The following is an 18,787-nucleotide window of genomic DNA, read 5'->3' on the forward strand; positions in this document are numbered from 1 at the left end:
CCATTTTCGCAATCTTCAAGTTTTTATTTGTTGTTTGTTTACAAAGTTAAGATTGCAATATGATATATTCCTTCCTTTTGTTATGAGTAGAAAACCTTTTTAAAGAATTAGTCGAAAGGCACAATTTTTTACAATATATACATTTCGATCTAAATTATAAATATATAGAAAAACAAAAGCACAACCCAGAATAAAAGTGCAGAACACAGTTTTTACACAAAAAATAGCCTTTGTTTAAAAATACATACAATCAGTAGCATGTTTTTTGTTTCGTTTTTGTTAGCAATAAATTATTTGAATGTGATGCTTTTATATGCAAAAGGTGAAGAAACAAGGATGGGTGGCGAGGCTCTCCAACGCTGTTCCTGGAGCACTAACATCCTGTTGGCTTTCATGCCAGCCTTGATCTAGCATTCTTTATTCTAATAATTAGCTGGTTGATAAAATGAATCAGGATACTTCTAACCGGGATTGGGGCAAAAACCTGCAGGTGACGGACTCTCCAGAACCAGTGTTGGAAAAACCTTTGTTAACAGTATAGAAAAAATGCAATCCATCAAAAGGTCAGGAACACAACACGCTTGCAACTCTCAATCATAACAGACAACAACAGTAACTTGATTATGCCATTCTTAGTGCAAATTTAGAAAAAATGAAAAAGACCTATCTAAAAGACAATATAAACGGACGCCTTTAACAATTGCAGATCATTTTGTTTTCATTGTCAGTTTCCCCAGGATTATAATGCATATTACTCCTTTATGTGAGTGTTATATCAGGCAGTTCGTTGGCATCGGCATGGGACAAACTGTTCATTGTGAAAATGTTTGGATCTATTGGAATGTGCCTGATGAGGGAATACATGTTTAGAACTATATAAAACAGACTAGGGCTATTAGACGGGTATAATCTGTAATCTCACACGAGACCACGGGCCTGAGCAATTGGATGTATGGGGTTAGTTTGAATCTGTCAGTCTGGAACGATCTGCCCCAGTAATTGCACATAAGAGTATATATCCAGGTACTAATCTGCTCAAAATCTGTGTCAGCATAGAAAATGGATTAAACAAAAACAGTAAAAACTGTCCAGACAGATAAACAATAAATGTTCCTTAAAAGAAACAGTGTTTGATCTTTGCCCTAAGATGGCATAAACACTTTAAAATCACCAACAATTCACAACACTGACCCAAAAAACATACCCATCACATTAAGTCTCCAACATAAAAAATACAGCAAGAGTTGCAGCACAGAATGAAGAAATAAAATAGCACTCAAATGTGTATTGGTTAGTTTCACAACTGTTTTAAGGGAAAACTAATACATTTTTCTTTACTTCCCACCAATACATCTCTTCCTGAGATTGATATAATAGGTCAGATAAAGCCAGTAACTATAGGGTGGAATACTTTGGTATCTCTCTGCAAACTAAAGCCCTGGCAGAAGCTGTAAAAACTGGAACAATTCTACTGAAGTCACAAGCAGAACTGGATCAAAGAACTGAAAAGAAAGAAACCATCAACCCTGTACAGCAGTACAGAACAGTGCAATATTATTTGGTGGCAGGTTATAATATACTTATTTTTTGTTTTTATAGTAATCTTGAAAACTAGAAATGTCCCTGACTAAACTTTGAATAAAGTATGATCAGGATAACAACCTAAAACTAAATATCCCTTAAATATAAATAACAATTATCATAATTACAAGGATGACAAAAACATCAAGAGCACATTGCGTTTATCCCATTACAATGTTTATACAAAGTTCCTAAGTATTTCAGCTGTCTTAAACTACATACTACTAGTAGAACAGAAATAAAGAGGATCCAATTCTTACCATGCACAGGTACATCTATAACCTTCGGCTGTGGAGAGTAAACAGTACTTGGACTTTTAAAACCTTTGCTATTCAAAATGTCTTGTTTATTGCTTTTGATTGGTTTAACTTACCCAAGCATTTCATGAACCAATTACAGTGCATTCATTTCACAAAAACAGCCAGATCGTAACTCACAGGTTTTGAAATAGAACATACAATGTATATGCATAATATGGGCTAAAAGAAATATATCAGTATTGGTCATAAAGTTCAACAAAACATGACAACAAATGCACTCGAGACTTTCCTGAGAACATCAAATCAAACCAGGAGTCACATCGTTGGATGAATGGTAGACACATAAGTAGCTAATTTTGACACTATTTGAAACCCCTTTAAACTCTCATCCAACCCCCTGCTCTCTGTCGATCACACAGCCTGGGGAAAGCATGGTTCACACAGAACAGCACTATCTGCTTTTGGGCTGACGGGACAGCTGTAATATCCACACACACAGACGCACATACTGGCTTTCCCCGGCAGCCACCGCCGGCACAGACCCAACAGAGAGAGAAAGGGGGTGGGAAAGAAGTTAAATACAAATATAATAAATTAACATACCAATGCTTTGAGTATAAAATCTATACATTAGGCCTATATGGGTTTCCAAAGACTGCATTTAAGTAGTTTTCCAAAGGCACTGTTACAATGGCAGACTTTTCTTTATAACCACTTTCTTTTCCCAAGCAAGACACGTGAGGGAGTGATGGTAGAAATAGCAGGGAGAGGGAAACACAGGCGGGGAAAGGGGCTGAAACGGAAACATTCCACCCCTATGAACAGATCTGCTTGGTGGAGATTCTTCCAGTTGGATGTTTTTCAGTGGCGCCCTTGGTTTTAACAAACCAGGCTTTGCAAGATTGGCTAATTCCAGTCAATGCTATTGCGATGAAGCGAGTCACAGGACAACACAGAAGTTCCCACAGAACAGATGTGCAATGAAACGCAACAAAACCAGTAGGGAGAGCTGTGGTTCTAGAAAAACATTTCCACATTCAGCTTTTCTCAATAAACAGACAACTCCAACAGGGCTTGACCATTTTCAAAGCAACATTTTTGATATTATAGGAACATAATCAAACCATCTTGGAGTTGCGTATCTTCATTGATTCAAGCCTTGCTCTAGAAACGATGTGTTTGAACTCCTCTGCTATCGCGCTCACTCTCAACAAAGGGACCAGGGCCAGTTCCACCTGGGTTAGACGTTCACCATCTCCGAACGGGACCTAACATTTGGTCTGGCAAACGAGACCCAGGTCTGTGGCTCCAGAGCCTGGTGAGGGTTTAGGAGGAAAGAGCAGCACAGGCAGTGATGTGACTAGGCCCTGAGGGGAGGAGGGGTGCAATCACAGCAGCTAGAGGACAGCCAGTCAGCCATGGTTGTCAGGCAGAGTCTCATTCAGGGTGCCGGTAATGAATAACTGGCGGTCTGAGCTGTGGGTCGGAGCTTGTCCGCAGCATGTTATCCAGCACCTCGCGCACATTGATGCCGTGGCCATTGGCCAGAGGGAGGGGCTGCTGTTCTGAGGGCGCCAGTGCCGGGGAGAAGTGAGAGGAGGCGGAGGTAGAGGGGGAGGAGAGGAGGCCGGACGAGCCTTGGGCCACTGTGTTGGAGATCGAGGAGGAGGGGTTAGAAGGTGTCTGGCTGGACAGGGGGTAAGGCATTGGGTCTGGGTGCTCCAGCAGCTTCAGGATGTCATAGTAGTCCTGGTTGTTGTTTAGAGCCTGATTTGGCTGATGCAGGAGCGGCAGTTGCATTTGCGGTGATGACTGCAGCTGCTGATGCTTCATCAGCGGATGTAGAGGCTGCGGCATGTGCTGAAGGTGTGCCGTGTTCTGGGCGGTGAGTAACAGAGACTCCAGGTTAAAGTCCTCTGCAAAACCTCCCATAGGGCCCCCCGTCAGGCTGTCCAGACCCAGCCCTCCCTCCGTGCTGTCTGGGGAGGGAGAAGGGCTTACAGTCAGGTCCAGGACCTCCTCCCCGACCCGGGAGGGCTTGGTAGAGTTCGGGGCAAGCGGCAGGGGGAAGTGGTGGTGTGGGAAGTGATGCGGGAAGAGGCTGGCCATGCTGGGTAGCTGGGGTTTCAGCTGTAGTGGAAACTTGCCCTGGGCCAGGCTGTGGTTCAGGGTACTGAGACCCAGGCTTGGTGTTCGAGGCTGCGGCTGGCTGTACAGTTTGTTCTGAAGCTGCAGTTTGAACTGCCGGTCATCAGCGAGCCGCTGCTCCTGGGCGCGCAGCTCCTTCTCTTTGCGCCTCCTCTTTACTTCTTCATCCATTTTGAGCAGCTCCTCCCGTACACGGGCCACACAGTTCTCTGGGATCTTGATACCTAGTAAAGGAAGTCAGTTAAGTTAGCGTAACTTTACATAATATTTCTTTAATTTATAACATTTTATATAGATATATATATTTTTTTACAGGTTTTAAGGTTTGGGTTTTAGAGGTTTGAGGAAATGGGAAGGGATTCTGAAGTCTTTGCCTCCAGGTTGGTTCCACCAGTGGGGTTCCAAGACAGAGAAGAGCTTTGACGGGCTGAGGGGGAGTGGACTTCCTGTATGGGTGGGAAAACCAAGGGACCCCAGATGGCAGGAACCGAGAGCAGGGTGACATGGGAGAACTTAGAGAGGTTGAACACCTGGCGGACTGCAGCATTCTGGGTAAGATGGGGAGGTTTGGCGCCAAGGGCAAGACAACCAAAAGTCAGCTGCAAAACTGTGTGACAAAACTGTGTGGTGGGGGGCAATTATAGGAGAAACCCGGTGGCCACATGATGGAGCCAAATTCCAGAACCGAGCCCTGGGGAACACCGGGAGTAAGAACCAGGGCAGCAGACAGATCCTTCTTCACGTCTCTCTGTAGGAGCAGCCAGCCCGGAGAGGGCGGATCAGAAGAGATAAAAGACCCATCTTGGGCAGTGCAGAAAGGACAATGGTTACACAGAAACGAGTGCAATCAGAGATGAGTTCTGACAGAAGTGGATGGGGTAGAGGGGGCGGATTACTGGGTGACCGGACATCACTAGCTGCAGGATTCATTTGGCTCAGATGGATGCAGCCAGGGCTGTATATACTTTATCAGGTCACACAAATTAACATTTAGTCACATGTATGCCTAAATTAGGACCAAAGTATTCACACAACATAACGCTGCTGGCTACTACAACAGAAACAGACCCTCTGTCCATTCCGCCTCCCAGATCCTCAGTGTCATATTGGCGTTCGGTACTCACCAACTTGCTTGTTGCTGTTTTTGGTTTTCAGCCGTACGATCTGCAGGATACTGGAGCTGGTGATGTCAGCAACCACGTCGGCCACCCGCTTCCAGACGCGCAGCAGAGCGCCACACAGCATGTGGTACTGCCGCAGACGCATGCCCTGCAGACACTCCTGGCCCTCCTCAATCTTCTTACACTTCCCATTCCAGTTGGCATGGCAACACTTCCCGAAGGAGAAGTTAAACTGACTCTCCCAGCTGTCCTTGGCTTCGTCTGAGGATACCTATGATGGGTACAAAATCTTCTGTTAAATAACCCCGCGATCACTGCTTTTCATAACAGACCTTTTAACATAGATGACACGGGGGTGGGCAGTGTCACAATAGTTGGAGAACGCCTTCAGACACCAGGGTTATCACTGACAAGTAAATAACCAGACGCTGTCCTTGTGGAAAAAACATACTTCAGTAAACGTAGTTTGGTCCAGAAATATTTGGACACTGACACTATATTAATAGTTTTGGCTCTGTACGCCCCCACAATGGATTTGAATTGAAACAACCGAGATGCAAGTGCTGATTTTCAGCTTTAATTCAAGGGGTTGAATAAAAATATCATTACGTTTAGGAAATACTATTTTCATACATAGTGCCCTTATTTCAGGGGCTCAAATATAATTGGACAAATAAACACAATAATAAATAAAATTTTAATTTTCAATACTTTGCCAACAACCCTTTGCAAACCAGTAACTGCTTGAACGATCATCCACCACTTGTCTTCCATGGACGTCCAGGCCTTTTTGTGTTGTGGAGCTCACCAGTGCTTTCTGTTTTCTCAGAATGTACCAAACTGTTGCTTTGGCCACTCCTAATGTTCCTGCTCTCTCTGGTGTTTTTTATTTTCTTTGCAGCCTAAGGATGGCCTGTTTCACTTGCATTGAGAGCTCCTTTGGCATGTTGTGGGTTCACAGCAACAACTTCCAAATACAAATGCCACACCTACAACTCCAGACCTTTTACCTGCTTAATTTAAGAAATAATAGCCTACACCTGTCAATGAAACAGCTTTTGAGTCAATTGTCCAATTACTTATGGTCCCTTGAAATAGAGAAGGCTACATATTAAAGAGCTGTAAATCATCCTAAACCAATGCTCCAACTTGGATGTGAATACCCTCAAATTAAGGTTGAGAGAATATACATTAAGCCCATATTCTTTATTTAACTGTAACTTGAATATATTTTGGTAAACAGCCAAAACAACAAAACCTGTGTCAGTGTCCAACATATAACTACATTTTATAATTGTTATTAAATAATTATTAAATAATTATTTAACTACTATTAAGTGAATTGTTCTGTGCAGTAGCAGTCAATTGAATTCATGTTGGAATAGTTTATACTAAATTATTTTAAGCTTTTATCTGCACACCGTTAATTGGTCTGTTCTGAACATATTAAATATGACCTAAAATACATCACACTGAAGAAACATCAGTGGAAATGAGTTACAATCCTAGAGTCTTGTACTCCTTTAAAATGTTTATAGTGCAATTAAAGGAACAAAGTCATATACCACAATATATACTGCTACCAGTCAGCATTTCAAATTTACAGTGACATGATCTTTAGGCCATATCAACTAGCGCCAAGCAAGGACAATGTCCGGATCACTATTCTGTTTATTAAACTAGAGGGCAGCACACACCACAGAAAAACCACAACAGAAACATTTCATGCCAAAGGAAGACAACTCATGTCCCTGCTGTTCCTTCCACCAAACAGATTCCTGTCAGACTGAGTTCTACCTTGCGGTAGCGCTGCTGTAGGTTGTCCAGGCTTTCGGGGTGGGCCTGCTTGCCGATATTGGGCTTGTAGACGATGAGGTTCCTTCCTCGACCCTGTTCCGCCAGAAGCACACACGGGTGGTTTCCCCTCAACTAAGGAAAACAGATGGAAAGGAATTCAAAGGTCTGTAGAATACTTGTAACGCGGGCAGTACTGAACCACATCTGACTACTGAACTACATCTGTACGCTCATTTAAACCACAAATAATTTGAATCAAGAACAAAGCAGTGGAACTAGGACACTGGCCGTATTGAAGTGTTTGCTTCAAGGGACTTCTGGGGATTTAACAGTCATTTCATTGTTGAAGTAGGGTATGATTAAGACAACATCATGGAGCCAGAGGCTGTGTACTACGCCCTCTAGCCACAGCAATTAATACTAAAGAAAATCCTACTTCTGTTCCTGCTTCAGGTTCACAATGCGCACACTTTCATTCTATTCCCTTGATGTGAGATGAAAGAGACCCTTCAGAGAACAGAGCATAAAACAGGCAACGGGATCTATCTGAACTGTAATTCACCTCTGGGAAAGCGCTAGGTTACCTCGACCAGGACCCAGGGAGTATTACAGGCCTCACACTTTCAGCAGGGTCCCCAAAAACTGGATGTTCCGGTTTCCAGGGGAAATAGAAAAAGAACCTGGGACACAACCTCCTTCTGAACGTTAACGAAGTGACACAGTCTTGACTCCTTCGCATTTACTGGATTAGCTGAACACTTCAGGATAAAACCTCAAAGTTTCTTTTTATCCCCTGGCCAAGACTGGGGGAAAAAATAAAAGCTGCTCGTTTTTCACCAGCTGTGTCGGGTTCCAGACTTCCTGGGAGTGTATCAGCAAACATGCTGGGAACATTAGCCAAACTCACCTTGTGGGAGAGGTAGAAGCCCTCATCAAGACCTTTTAGGTTCTGGGCCTTTTCAAAGGCCTCCTTCCAGGGCATCCCTCTATCCACGCTGATCTGTTTGGGTCAGACAAAGGTTAAAAGGTCACGACGCAGCAGGCGCCCAGAGTGTGTATGATTTAACATTCAATACACATTAACTAGGAAAGCCCCCATGGGCACGTAGGCCAGCCAGGAGGTTGGTATGACTAAGTCCATGCCTTGCTAAACCGGTCATAGCTGCAGTGGATTTAAATGTCAACTCCAAATTTGCATGCAGCAATGGCAAGGCGGGGAGCAGGAGATGGCAGTAATTATAATGTTACTTAACACTTTAAATCACAGCCGCATATATGCAAGAGTCAGAACTGTATAACCAGGGGGTGAATTAGTCTGTTCCGTACAGGACAGAATATCACCTCTGGCTTTGTTGCTGGAAAAATTTTATCACAGGAAAAGGCTGGAAAGTAGTTTTTTTGTATTACTAGGTTTAGTCTTTTTTTAATTGGACATTTTGTTTCATACCATAGAACAGAATGAAACAGAGGATCTCTTTAGTGACAAAGATCAACATGCACATTGATTAGACAGGGGAAGTGAAATCTCTACAGTTGCATGTCATACTTATATTTGCACATGATTATATTGATATTTGCTTGATAACACTTGTCCACATTACATGCACCAAAGCTCTGGGACTTGTCAACTCATATTTCTCTGTCTTCTTTAAAAAGCTTGCTAAAACATTCAGCATTTTCCACGACTATTCAAAATGATTTTTCACATGCATTCTCGCGTCCCACGGCAGCATACATACACCGTAGTGAAAAAGATTTAAATCACAACAAAACTGCGGTATTGACTCTCAAAATACACAGGCTAAGAAGACTGTAGTACACATCGCACCGTAACCTACGCTATGTGCCATTATGTTCCCCAATTGGGGAGTACCTGGCAATTCCCAGACATACAATCTTTGTACATTTGGAATTTGGTGCCACTAACAGATATAATGTACCAGTGTCCCATGGGCAGGACGCCTACCTTGTAGAGAACAACCTGTCCATCCTGGGGGTTTCCTACAGTCATGAAGGTCTCCTGTTTCTCCTCATAGATCTCATCATTACCTGGGGCCAGATCTGACAAGATGGGACACACAGTTCTAGTCAAGAGATATCTATCATCTCCAGGTGTACATAGATTCAGTATTATGGAGTAGCCAGTGTTTTTCCTGGCTCCAAAATAGTCAAAAGTGGTAGCCCAACCCCCGCTACCCGGCACTCCATGTCATATACTTTATATAATATGTGGCCACACACTTGAGATGCTAATACACACTACATCGCTGGAGGTGTATTACATGTCTACACTACATGTCCTCCCTAATAGCAGAACACAAGTAATATATCTATTCTTAACACATTAACATGTTACATTATTTGATCTTAATTTACATATGTAGGTTTTAACCCTAATGTGTGTTTTGTTCCTCCGCCTGTCCAGGACTTGTAGACAATTTATTGGATTTAAGTACATCCAGTCTGTAGTTTCTGCCTGGCTGTTTTCCTGAGCCTCCAAACACTTTGGCTCCACAATGCATCTAGCATATAGAGAATGTCATTCCCTCTTCATTATGCGTTGGCCACCCGAAAACATTTTGCATTTGAGCATCAAAACTATATTTAATAGAAAATCAATTATAAAAATATTATAATATGAAAATCACTCAAGCTTTACAATTAACCACAGTCAGTATTCTTGCTGTCTATTTTGGTTGTTATTCTATGTTCTTGTTAATTTGACTTGCATAAACACATCAGAGCTGTTTATATTACAGCCTTGTCGCATTGTTTTTTCATCCCATCTTTGCCTTGACGCCACATCATTTATCTCCCTCTCTCGATTTTCAGCTGTACTTGGCTGTGGACACCGATCCAGTGTCTTGACGTTCATACATTTATATGTTAGTGACTTAAATATGTTGATTGTATATTATTTCACTGTATATTGCATATATAATGTTGTTGGGGACAGTAGCCTACATACCCTAATCTAATCGTCTTTTCACCAGTCATCTTTGTCTGTCTTGCGAACTCTAGGCCTAGTGATAAATATCTGATTCTACGAGACGTCATCTGAAACGTTAACCGTTAAGTGGATTGGATGTAGTTTATGGGTACATTTTTCCTGAAATATTTTTGACATGCTCGGGTGTAAAGGTAAACTAGGATCCACTTGTTTTCCCAAATTTTCACATCTCCGTGACGTCAGGACTGGTCAGGTCCAGTAGGAGGTGGTGAGAGATTTTTGAATGGTTTGCCGCCATTCATTTCTACATGCAGGAAAATCCCTGAGTAGCATTCAGATACTAAACTATGCAGCAGTTGATTTTGCATGGAGAGTTGCACATCTTTAAAACCTATGGGATCGCTATAGGATCAGTCGTGTTTTGTGTGTGAGTTTTGAAGTCCATACCAAGGATGCCCATGTCGTATTTGCCCTCCTTCTTGTCTTTCTCGATAAGGTAGTCGAAGTTGTCCGTGAAGTACTGGAAGAGAGAGTTCTGTTTGTGCACCTCCAGGCCGAGGATCCTGTTGAGGAACTTGGTGATGCTGCAGTCTTTCTCAGTACTGAGACCAAAGCGTGGCTCTTTGCAGAAGATGCCCACGTCCATCATGCCCTTCTTCATGTCTGAAACAGCCAATGACAGTTACTTTAACGCGGCTTGGGACAGGACGTGAACAGCAACAGGATACCCTACGCACGCGTCACGCGACCTACCTCTGAAGAACAGGGCGTCACCTCCGGGGTAGCCTTTGGGAGGGGGCACCTTGCTCTCGATGTGACCCAGGATGGCTTTGGTGATCTTGTCCAAAGCCTTCGTACCATACTGCAAAGAGACACGACAGGGTCAGGGGAAAGCACAGGTAATACCAGCAGAAACATGACGACAGACGTAAAGGTTCTAGTCAACACTCACCTTGTTTTCAAAGTTGTATTTGCTCAAGTCACGGGACTCCGTGGCTCTTCTGTCACCGTGCGTCAGTGCACCCTGGACACAGGAACACACAACATTTACCAACTCATAGAACACAAAACTGACATGACAACCAAAACAAAGATGGACAGATAGTGATTTAAAGGTCCACTTGAAGTCAGCCGGTGTTTTAGCTAGTGCCACTGCCCACATAAAGGAATGATCTGAGATAATGGGTCGGCCTCAGACAAACGGTTGTTTCCGACATATCAGACCACTTATCAGTCGGCAGCCAAAAACAAATGTATTCAGCGGACTGGAGAGAGCTGGAGCCCTGGGCATGATGTGACCTATTCGGAGACTAGATTACGGCACAGGGCTGGCAGAGGCACCACACACTTTCTGGAACTCCCCCCCCTCCCTCCACTCCCCGCCATCCAGAGAGACAAGGCAAACAAATGGATGGAGTGAAGATATTACAAAGGAATATGGAAAACAGCCTCGCTGCAGTCATTTAACTACCAGACATGTCTAACAATAACAAGGCCTCCCTGGGTTCAAAATGTTGTGTGAAAGGGCGTTCATGTGACCTCCAGCGACCTAGTGGTTTCTGGGTCATTGCGGCAGAGCAGCAGGGGACGGTACAGAAGTGTCCTAGCACCGTGACTGTGGGGAGATGTGTGTTTAAGTCATGAGCTCCGGTAAAACTCCACATGGAGCGACGGGTCCCTTAGAACAGATCCAGCTGTAGTAGATGTGGCGGCTGCAGCAGCTGTACGTACCAGGCTCTCCAGTCTCTTGGCCACGATAGAGGCGAAGCGTCTCTCCCCGGCCAGCTCAGAGATAAGGAAGATGTACTCCGGAGCAGTCACCTGGTTGGAACGATGGGTTCGACCTGCACAATCAAACACAGAGGGAGAAAGAGAGTCAGAATGGACAGAACCATGTGGAATTTGTAGCGCACAACACTCAAACATGTTTTTCATGTAAGCAGAAAATCCATATTTGCCATTAGCATTCTCTGATGTTTTTCTATGGAACATCCCTTCCCTGAAAATACTACACCACAGCTACACCCTTCTTTCCATTTCCACGTTCTGCCTCAGATCTTTACGCAGAACTTCCAGGGAACTTGACTGGGTGCATGTGACGTTGAGTGTAAGCCGTGTCTGTTAATCAGGTCCTCACATGCCAACCCACAAAGTCAATTCAGCTCCCCAAGGGAGCAAGGCTCACTAGAAGGAATAACCAAGGCAGTTAATTACTGCTAACAATTCGTTCAAGCCCACAATGTCTGTCTGCGTGTGTGTGTGTGAGTGTGCATGCATTGCTGTGTGTCTGTGTCCAAAATGATATCAGAACAGACCGCACTAGGGATTAACACTAATTATGTTCTTCTGATTTCGTCTTGCACCTTCCTCACTGCACCCCAGTGTTATTAGAGATTTTTTAACTGTCTTTCCTTCCCTCCAAATTTCGTGAGACCCAATGTGTGATTAGTGTCCTGGCTTGTCGCAGTAACTCCCACTGTGCTTGGGAGAGTCGATCAGGACGCTACCTCCTAAGCACATCCTGCCTGGCTTTTCTGCTTTCATTCACACCACTCTCTCAACCAGGACTTTTCCAATTCACACCACCCTATACCAAATCCTTGGGCATGGTCAGTATGCCGTGATCAGAATTCTAACTTCTGGGAAGGCCCAAGCTACACGGTGCCAGCGACCATTACCTCCAAAAGAACTTAGACAGAGACATTGATAGTATAAAGGTAACTAACTCTAGTTATTACAATATCTTGCATCAAATGATCAACTGGGCAAGACAATTTAAGGATACCCAAGAAATTACTTTATCAGGCTAGAGTACACGACCTTTGTAAAGGAACACATTTAACAATAGACAGAGTCACCTCCACAGAGAAGATGCCAACTATGACCCCTGGCCTTTAATCCCTGGCCCTCTCCAAACTCACCAAACTGCTGGATGGCTCGGTCTGCACTCCAGGGTAGCTCAAGGGTCATGTGGACCCTACGACACTGGTTTTTAACCCGCTTGTCAGCTTGCAGAGAGATGCCCGAGCTAGCCGCCTCAGAAATAATGGCCACCAACTGGGAAGGGAGAGATGGAGGAGAGACAGATTAGATAAATTGAGAGGGATAGAGGAGAGGTCGCTTATTATGACCTGATAAAGGTGGAGAGGTCGCTTATTATGACCTGATAAAGGTGGAGAGGTCGCTTATTATGACCTGATAAAGGTGGAGAGGTCGCTTCAAGCAAGCATTCAACTAGTGTTCAAGAGTCTGACCTTCTCTCCGCTCATGAAGCGGTCTTTTTCCTTGAGGTTGATGTGGTCGATAGTATGGCTCTGTTCGGCACGCGACTCGTAGCGCACGCTCCCGTCCAGCCGCCTCACCACACGACCCTTGCGGCCCGTCATCTAGGGCAGAGGTCGGAGGTTGTCAATATACAACTAAGTCCCTATAAGTATCTGGTATTCATCTCACCCTTTTACTGATGGAGGCCACACTTGAACCTTCCTTTTTTTCCTTCTAAGAAATGGGGTACCAACCTCTGAGACCTTCTCTGGACCACCAAACTTGTCAATGAGTTCATCGAGCGTGTTCAGCGGTAGTTCCTTCCCCAGATCGGCGATCTTGTTCAGGAGGCTCTGCTTCATCTCCTCTATCCTGGCTGTAGAGAGGCCAAAGAAGCCCAGACAGACAGGCACGTTAGCGGGTGTAACCTGAGTCCGATGCGGTCATAGAGCCTCCGGGGAGATGCCCCCTAAACGTCTGCCTGCCAAGAGACTCTTGTCTGAAGCTGTGTCCGTGTGAGAGGCTACAGCAGACCACACGCCACACCAACACACACCCTTTCCTACGGATCACTGCTGAAGTGGCACGAGGGCGTCTGCTACCGTCACTGTACCTGTGTGGCAGCTGGTGTGCTGGACGAAGATCACATCATCGCTGTTGTCCAGCAGGGAGTCAGGCGAGGAGTTGGAGTCAGTGTCCATGCCTTCCGTGTCCGTGCTGCTGTCGTCGCTGATGTTGATCACGCCCCCAGCTTCCACCATGGTGTGCTTTGGGAACTTGGACTGGCGACCCCTAGGCTTACCTAAAGAGCAAAAGCACAACAAAACATTACCATCTTCAGGCTGGGGCTCAGTGGAATGAACAGTACATGACAAGAACTGGACGGGAGACTATTTCCAATTATTTTTTTTAAATAACGTTTTGAATAATATCATTGTCTTGACCACACACAATACAAGAGAAATGCTAACTAAAACCAAAGAGAAGTGCTGAGGTAACAGCATTATAAGCTACGTACGTTTTCTCTTGTTTCCTGTCACTTTCTCTCTCCTCTGCTTCTCGGAGGGAAAGTGTTTCTGTACAAGAGCTTTGAACACACCCCTGAGGAAAAAAGACCAGACAGGACATATGGTTATCCTCTAACACTATGAAAGGATGATGGGATGCCAGGATAGTTGTAAAAGATTAAAAACATGTTAGTGACAAGCTCTGACTGGCCTCTTCATATACATTTCATGCCTCCCAGGGACAGATGAGACCGACAGTCAGACAGCGAGATGGACAGAGACAGACATTCCCGGCCTAACACCTGTGTATGCTCTCTGTAGAATTTGACTTCAGGAACATAGCTAGGATCATCTTTTCCTCCTTAAATCCATAAACAGGTAAACCTGATTAACTGAATCGGGATTTGTATCCAGGAGCAGATATATCTGAAGTTACAGGGATGCAAGGGGAAAAAACTAAGTAAACGATTCCAACTAACCCCTCAAGCTGCAACAGGAGAGTGACAAATGGAATTCTTTATAACCAGGAAAAGGTAATTTACCCAGCAACAAACCAATGATTCATGTGAAAAGCCACAGGCGCGTCAGGCAGGAAAGCCCCTGTTACAGTATATGGAAGATGTGGTGTTGTGTGCGAGGGTTGAGTCAAGGCTGAGCCAAAAATCGATTTCTTTAAATACTGTACTTATCCAAGGCTTCACAAAAGCCACACACACACACACACACACACACACACACACACACACACACACACACACACACACACACACACACACACACACACACACTCTCTTACTCTGCTGCAGACACAAATCTGTCCAAGTGTCCATCGTTCTCATCCAGGACCTCTCTGGTCCGAGCCTCTCCTGTGGACTGCAGACCAATCACGATGCACTAGTGACGAAACAAGACAAGAGGCTCACACTTTCAGGCCAGCGACGGGACACATCCATAACATGTTGTCTCTGTGGTGTTCATGTTGCATTGTTAGGTGCCTCATGTCATGGAAATGCATCTAATTCAACACAACAACCGTATCATGCTAACAATGCTTGACTTTGTACTCTCAACCACGTTGAAGAAAGCTTGCGTAAAAAAAAAACGAATTTGATTAACATAACTGCTGGTCTGTCTCACCTTGCCAGCTTCCAGCTCCTTCTTGGCCAGCTCCACCAGGCAGCGGACCTTGGCGGCGATGCAGAGGTATTTGAAAAAGCGCTGATGAGATGACCAGAACTGACCCCACAGGGACTTCCTGCTGACCAGACCCAGCTCGTCTGCCGCACGCATGAACACAGCTAGAGCCTCTGCCCACTGAGGACAACACATGCAGTTTATCTTAGCAGCGCTCACACAACAGGATATACTATCAAGATGCAGTCAGGTACTCACAGACCGCAAATTACACATTCTATTTCTATACCTCCCATTTTGGACAGCATGTGTAATGTGGTTTTTATATGCAAAATCTATAGTTAGGATCACCATCATGCCCACAAAAAAATGACAAACATCTGATATCTGAATAAAAACAAAAGACATAGCTAGGTAAAAGGAAATTAATCATGTTTAACTGATGTTTTTGTAGATTAACTGAATTACTCTTAATGCCCTTAAAATGAGCTTTTCAGCAGCATTTTATAAAAGTGATTTTTATAATCTGACCAAATTTAAATTACCTTTCAAATCTGGCCCCGGTTAGAAGTTACACAAATCACACTAAGCATGCAGTACAAAATCTACACACATCACACAAACACACACTCAACATCACCACAGACATGTGAATTCACTAGCAATCTCACACAGGAAATAAATAAAAAGGCAGTATACTCTCACCAGTTTGGCAGCTTTGTTGTAGACCAGTTTGAAGTCATCATCCAGGCCGATCTCCTCGATGCGGAAGGACACCCCTGAGAAGCTGAGCTGCCGGGCAATGTACATCCCACTGACTTTCATGTCCATGGCAACAATCTCCATGGCGCCCACACCCCTGTCAATCAAAACCCAATTCCCCAGACAGCCTGTCAGCGATGCTGTACTCCACACAGCCACAGTGGGATTTGAATAACGACCCAGGTGATACAATGAGGTGTGTGAAATGAGGCCGGACCTTTTCTCAATGGCGTGAAGGAAGTCATCGAAGGTCTTGAAGGGGGTGCCGTCGCCCCAGATCCCCAGGCGGCTCATATAGATCATGTTCTTTGGCTCAGATGCACCTGGAGGGAGGAGAACAAGTGAGAGGAGGAACACAGACAGACAGCAGAGTGGCGAGACAAACAGTTAAGGGAGCCGAGCAAGAAAGTCAAAGACAAAATGAAAGAAATACAGGTGGAGAGAAACATGTCGGAGATCAGTGAACAGGACAAACACTTGTACAGGGGGGAGAGAGAAGTAGAGGGTGAAAGCTCCAGCTGAAGGGTGAGACAGGCCCACCTGTGGCGCTGGCATACACCACCCTGGCCAGTGGCAGCTTGTTCTGCAGGTCCAGCACAGCCTTCCCCATCTTGGTGGACGTGGCATTTTTGGCCTTGTGGCACTCGTCAAACACAATCTAGGAACACGGTCAAGGGCATTCAGAAGCCACAGTGTGAACTGTCAACCAGGCCAGAGACTATGCCACAAATGACAGCTGAGGTCTAATTATATTTAACCAATAAACAAAGTATGCCACTTCCTATTTTATATTTTAGGGTTCGGAGTGAGTAACTCATAGTTAAAAGACGCTGTACTTTCCTTCATTCAAGGACGGCCAGCTACATAATAACTTTCAAAACTTCCCTCCAGGGACTGACTGGTCATTAAGTGCCATGGTAAAGTATATAGAGGATACAACTCCGTCAAAGCCGGGCTTGCACCAGTCCAGGATCTGCTTGAGTCTGGTGCGGTGCTGGCCCCCTGCCTGGCTCTCCCCGATCAATGCAGAGTAGGTCGCAAATAGTACTCCTTCTGAGGTAGCAGTGTCTCCATACTTTATCTACATGAAAAACACCAGCACAGCACACAGGTTATGAAATGTCAAAACATTAGCGCTATGTGAGGGCTACAAACTCTGGTTTCTCCTTTTCTCAAACACTCACCTTGTTTAAGGCATGCACAGGAATAGTAGGAGCATCTATGTCTTTGAGATCTCGCTCTGCATCATATTTCAGATCATTAGATACACTAAACCTGGGGGGGGGGGGTGGAAGAGGAGAATAAGTGCATCAGTACTGGTTTGATTCAGACATTGTAGATGATTGTAGATGCGACGACAGGCCTTCAATTAAAGCAAGATGGTAAGGCTGGGTCATTTACTGTGTGACGTGATAGAGGGATAAATGTAGTGTCTTACCATAATGCTTTCTTCCTTCCCTTTAGGTTGTTCTCCAGGATGATACCGGCCACGGTACGACCCTTCCCCACTCCGGCCCCATCTCCAATCAGGAAGCCTGCTCTCTGGTTGTTCTGCAGGATCACCTCATGTTGCTGGAAACCAACCAAGGGCACCGTGGTCACTGTACATACACTATCATGTTCCAACACTAACAAGTCACATTCAAATGGTTTTCCAAGAACAAACAGGAACTTCTTTCCGCCCAGAATAGATGAGTGAGGTCAGAGGTCAGAGCGGTGGAGAAATGATTTACCTGGCAGGCGTATATGATGGCCTCTAACTGCAGGGCAGAAAGCAGGCCTTGTTTAATGGTGGACTCAGGAATGGACAGATGATAAGTGATGTCTGGGGGAGGGACGCTGGACAGCGTGTTGGTCTCCACCACAATGTCTGGATGGTTGATCCCTATGGTGGCTGAGGAGGGAACAAACACTGTTTAAAATTGAACAGAGAAATATACAGGCAAAAGGAGTATTTCGTTGGTTATCGTATTTCACGTACGAGCTATCTGCAAGTACCAACATCATGCCGGAAAAGAAATGGCACTAGTGTAAAATTCTAATTGTCCTAAAGGAATCCAGTAAATCAGGACCCAGAAAAATAGGCCAGTCAGAACTACATGTTGTCTATTGATAGCAGGAAGCAGGGCAGCGTACATTTGGATGGTTTATAGTCAGCATAGGTGTCCACATGTCCCAGCTCCTCTGTCTCCTCCTCCTCCTCCTCAACCTCCTCTTCTGCTGGAGCCTGGTTTCTCTGAGCCTGTAGCAAGAGGATATGGGTAATGTAGTTCATGTCCTGTTTTAATGCATTGTCTCTTTCAGTAAATCTATGTGGATAGAACAGGACAAGTGAAAGCAAATGCACCTCTTTTCCTTTGAGATAGAGTGCAGATGTGGAAGATGAGATGTCAGTAAACTAAATGCAAACTAAGGTCAAATTAAAACTCCTAATTAACCTACAATTACTTGTCCTTAGGTTAAGTTAATTAATAAGGTTAATTTTAAGGTCAATGGGAGCCTGATTGAAAGTAAGCTCATAAGCAACCTGTAGTGTTTCTTCGAGGTGCTCAGAAGAGTGATGTCTCGCAAGCTTCAAGGGCCCGTTTTGATAGATATGTCCCCAAAACTGACTAAACTTGACTAAAAATATGTACACAATATTTCAAAATCAGTTTTTGGCACATATGTAAAACGAACTAGTCAGTTTTGGCTCCATCTTCACTCGTGTCTGTCAAAACGTGGCCCATATTCACTTGACTAATTTAGGTCTGATTAGAGTGG

At 44.5% G+C, this 18,787-nt stretch overlaps 1 protein-coding gene across 5 annotated transcripts in view; it reads right to left on the minus strand.

Moving 5' to 3' along the window:
- Window positions 1–4: 4 nt before the first annotated feature.
- si:ch73-63e15.2 (strawberry notch homolog 2) overlaps window positions 5–18,787 on the minus strand; it is a 75,902-nt gene continuing 57,119 nt past the window's right edge. For all 5 annotated transcript variants that reach the window (XM_010871565.3, XM_020049182.2, XM_010871566.3 and 2 more), the window contains 24 exons: window positions 18,161–18,266; window positions 17,758–17,918; window positions 17,463–17,596; window positions 17,209–17,299; window positions 16,962–17,105; window positions 16,565–16,682; window positions 16,242–16,347; window positions 15,968–16,121; window positions 15,266–15,442; window positions 14,925–15,022; window positions 14,140–14,222; window positions 13,735–13,923; window positions 13,376–13,497; window positions 13,112–13,243; window positions 12,779–12,914; window positions 11,589–11,701; window positions 10,810–10,881; window positions 10,611–10,719; window positions 10,305–10,520; window positions 8,874–8,968; window positions 7,815–7,907; window positions 6,908–7,039; window positions 5,114–5,381; window positions 5–4,213 (listed from right to left, as the gene is read on the minus strand). In XM_010871565.3, the coding sequence (XP_010869867.1) occupies window positions 3,279–4,213; window positions 5,114–5,381; window positions 6,908–7,039; window positions 7,815–7,907; window positions 8,874–8,968; window positions 10,305–10,520; window positions 10,611–10,719; window positions 10,810–10,881; window positions 11,589–11,701; window positions 12,779–12,914; window positions 13,112–13,243; window positions 13,376–13,497; window positions 13,735–13,923; window positions 14,140–14,222; window positions 14,925–15,022; window positions 15,266–15,442; window positions 15,968–16,121; window positions 16,242–16,347; window positions 16,565–16,682; window positions 16,962–17,105; window positions 17,209–17,299; window positions 17,463–17,596; window positions 17,758–17,918; window positions 18,161–18,266 (3,984 nt within the window). In that variant the 3' untranslated portion in view covers window positions 5–3,278. The remainder of the gene's footprint in view (window positions 4,214–5,113; window positions 5,382–6,907; window positions 7,040–7,814; window positions 7,908–8,873; window positions 8,969–10,304; window positions 10,521–10,610; window positions 10,720–10,809; window positions 10,882–11,588; window positions 11,702–12,778; window positions 12,915–13,111; window positions 13,244–13,375; window positions 13,498–13,734; window positions 13,924–14,139; window positions 14,223–14,924; window positions 15,023–15,265; window positions 15,443–15,967; window positions 16,122–16,241; window positions 16,348–16,564; window positions 16,683–16,961; window positions 17,106–17,208; window positions 17,300–17,462; window positions 17,597–17,757; window positions 17,919–18,160; window positions 18,267–18,787) is intronic.

Source organism: Esox lucius, chromosome 8, assembly GCF_011004845.1.
Source record: "Esox lucius isolate fEsoLuc1 chromosome 8, fEsoLuc1.pri, whole genome shotgun sequence".
In the NCBI taxonomy this organism is placed as follows: Eukaryota; Metazoa; Chordata; class Actinopteri; order Esociformes; family Esocidae; genus Esox; species Esox lucius.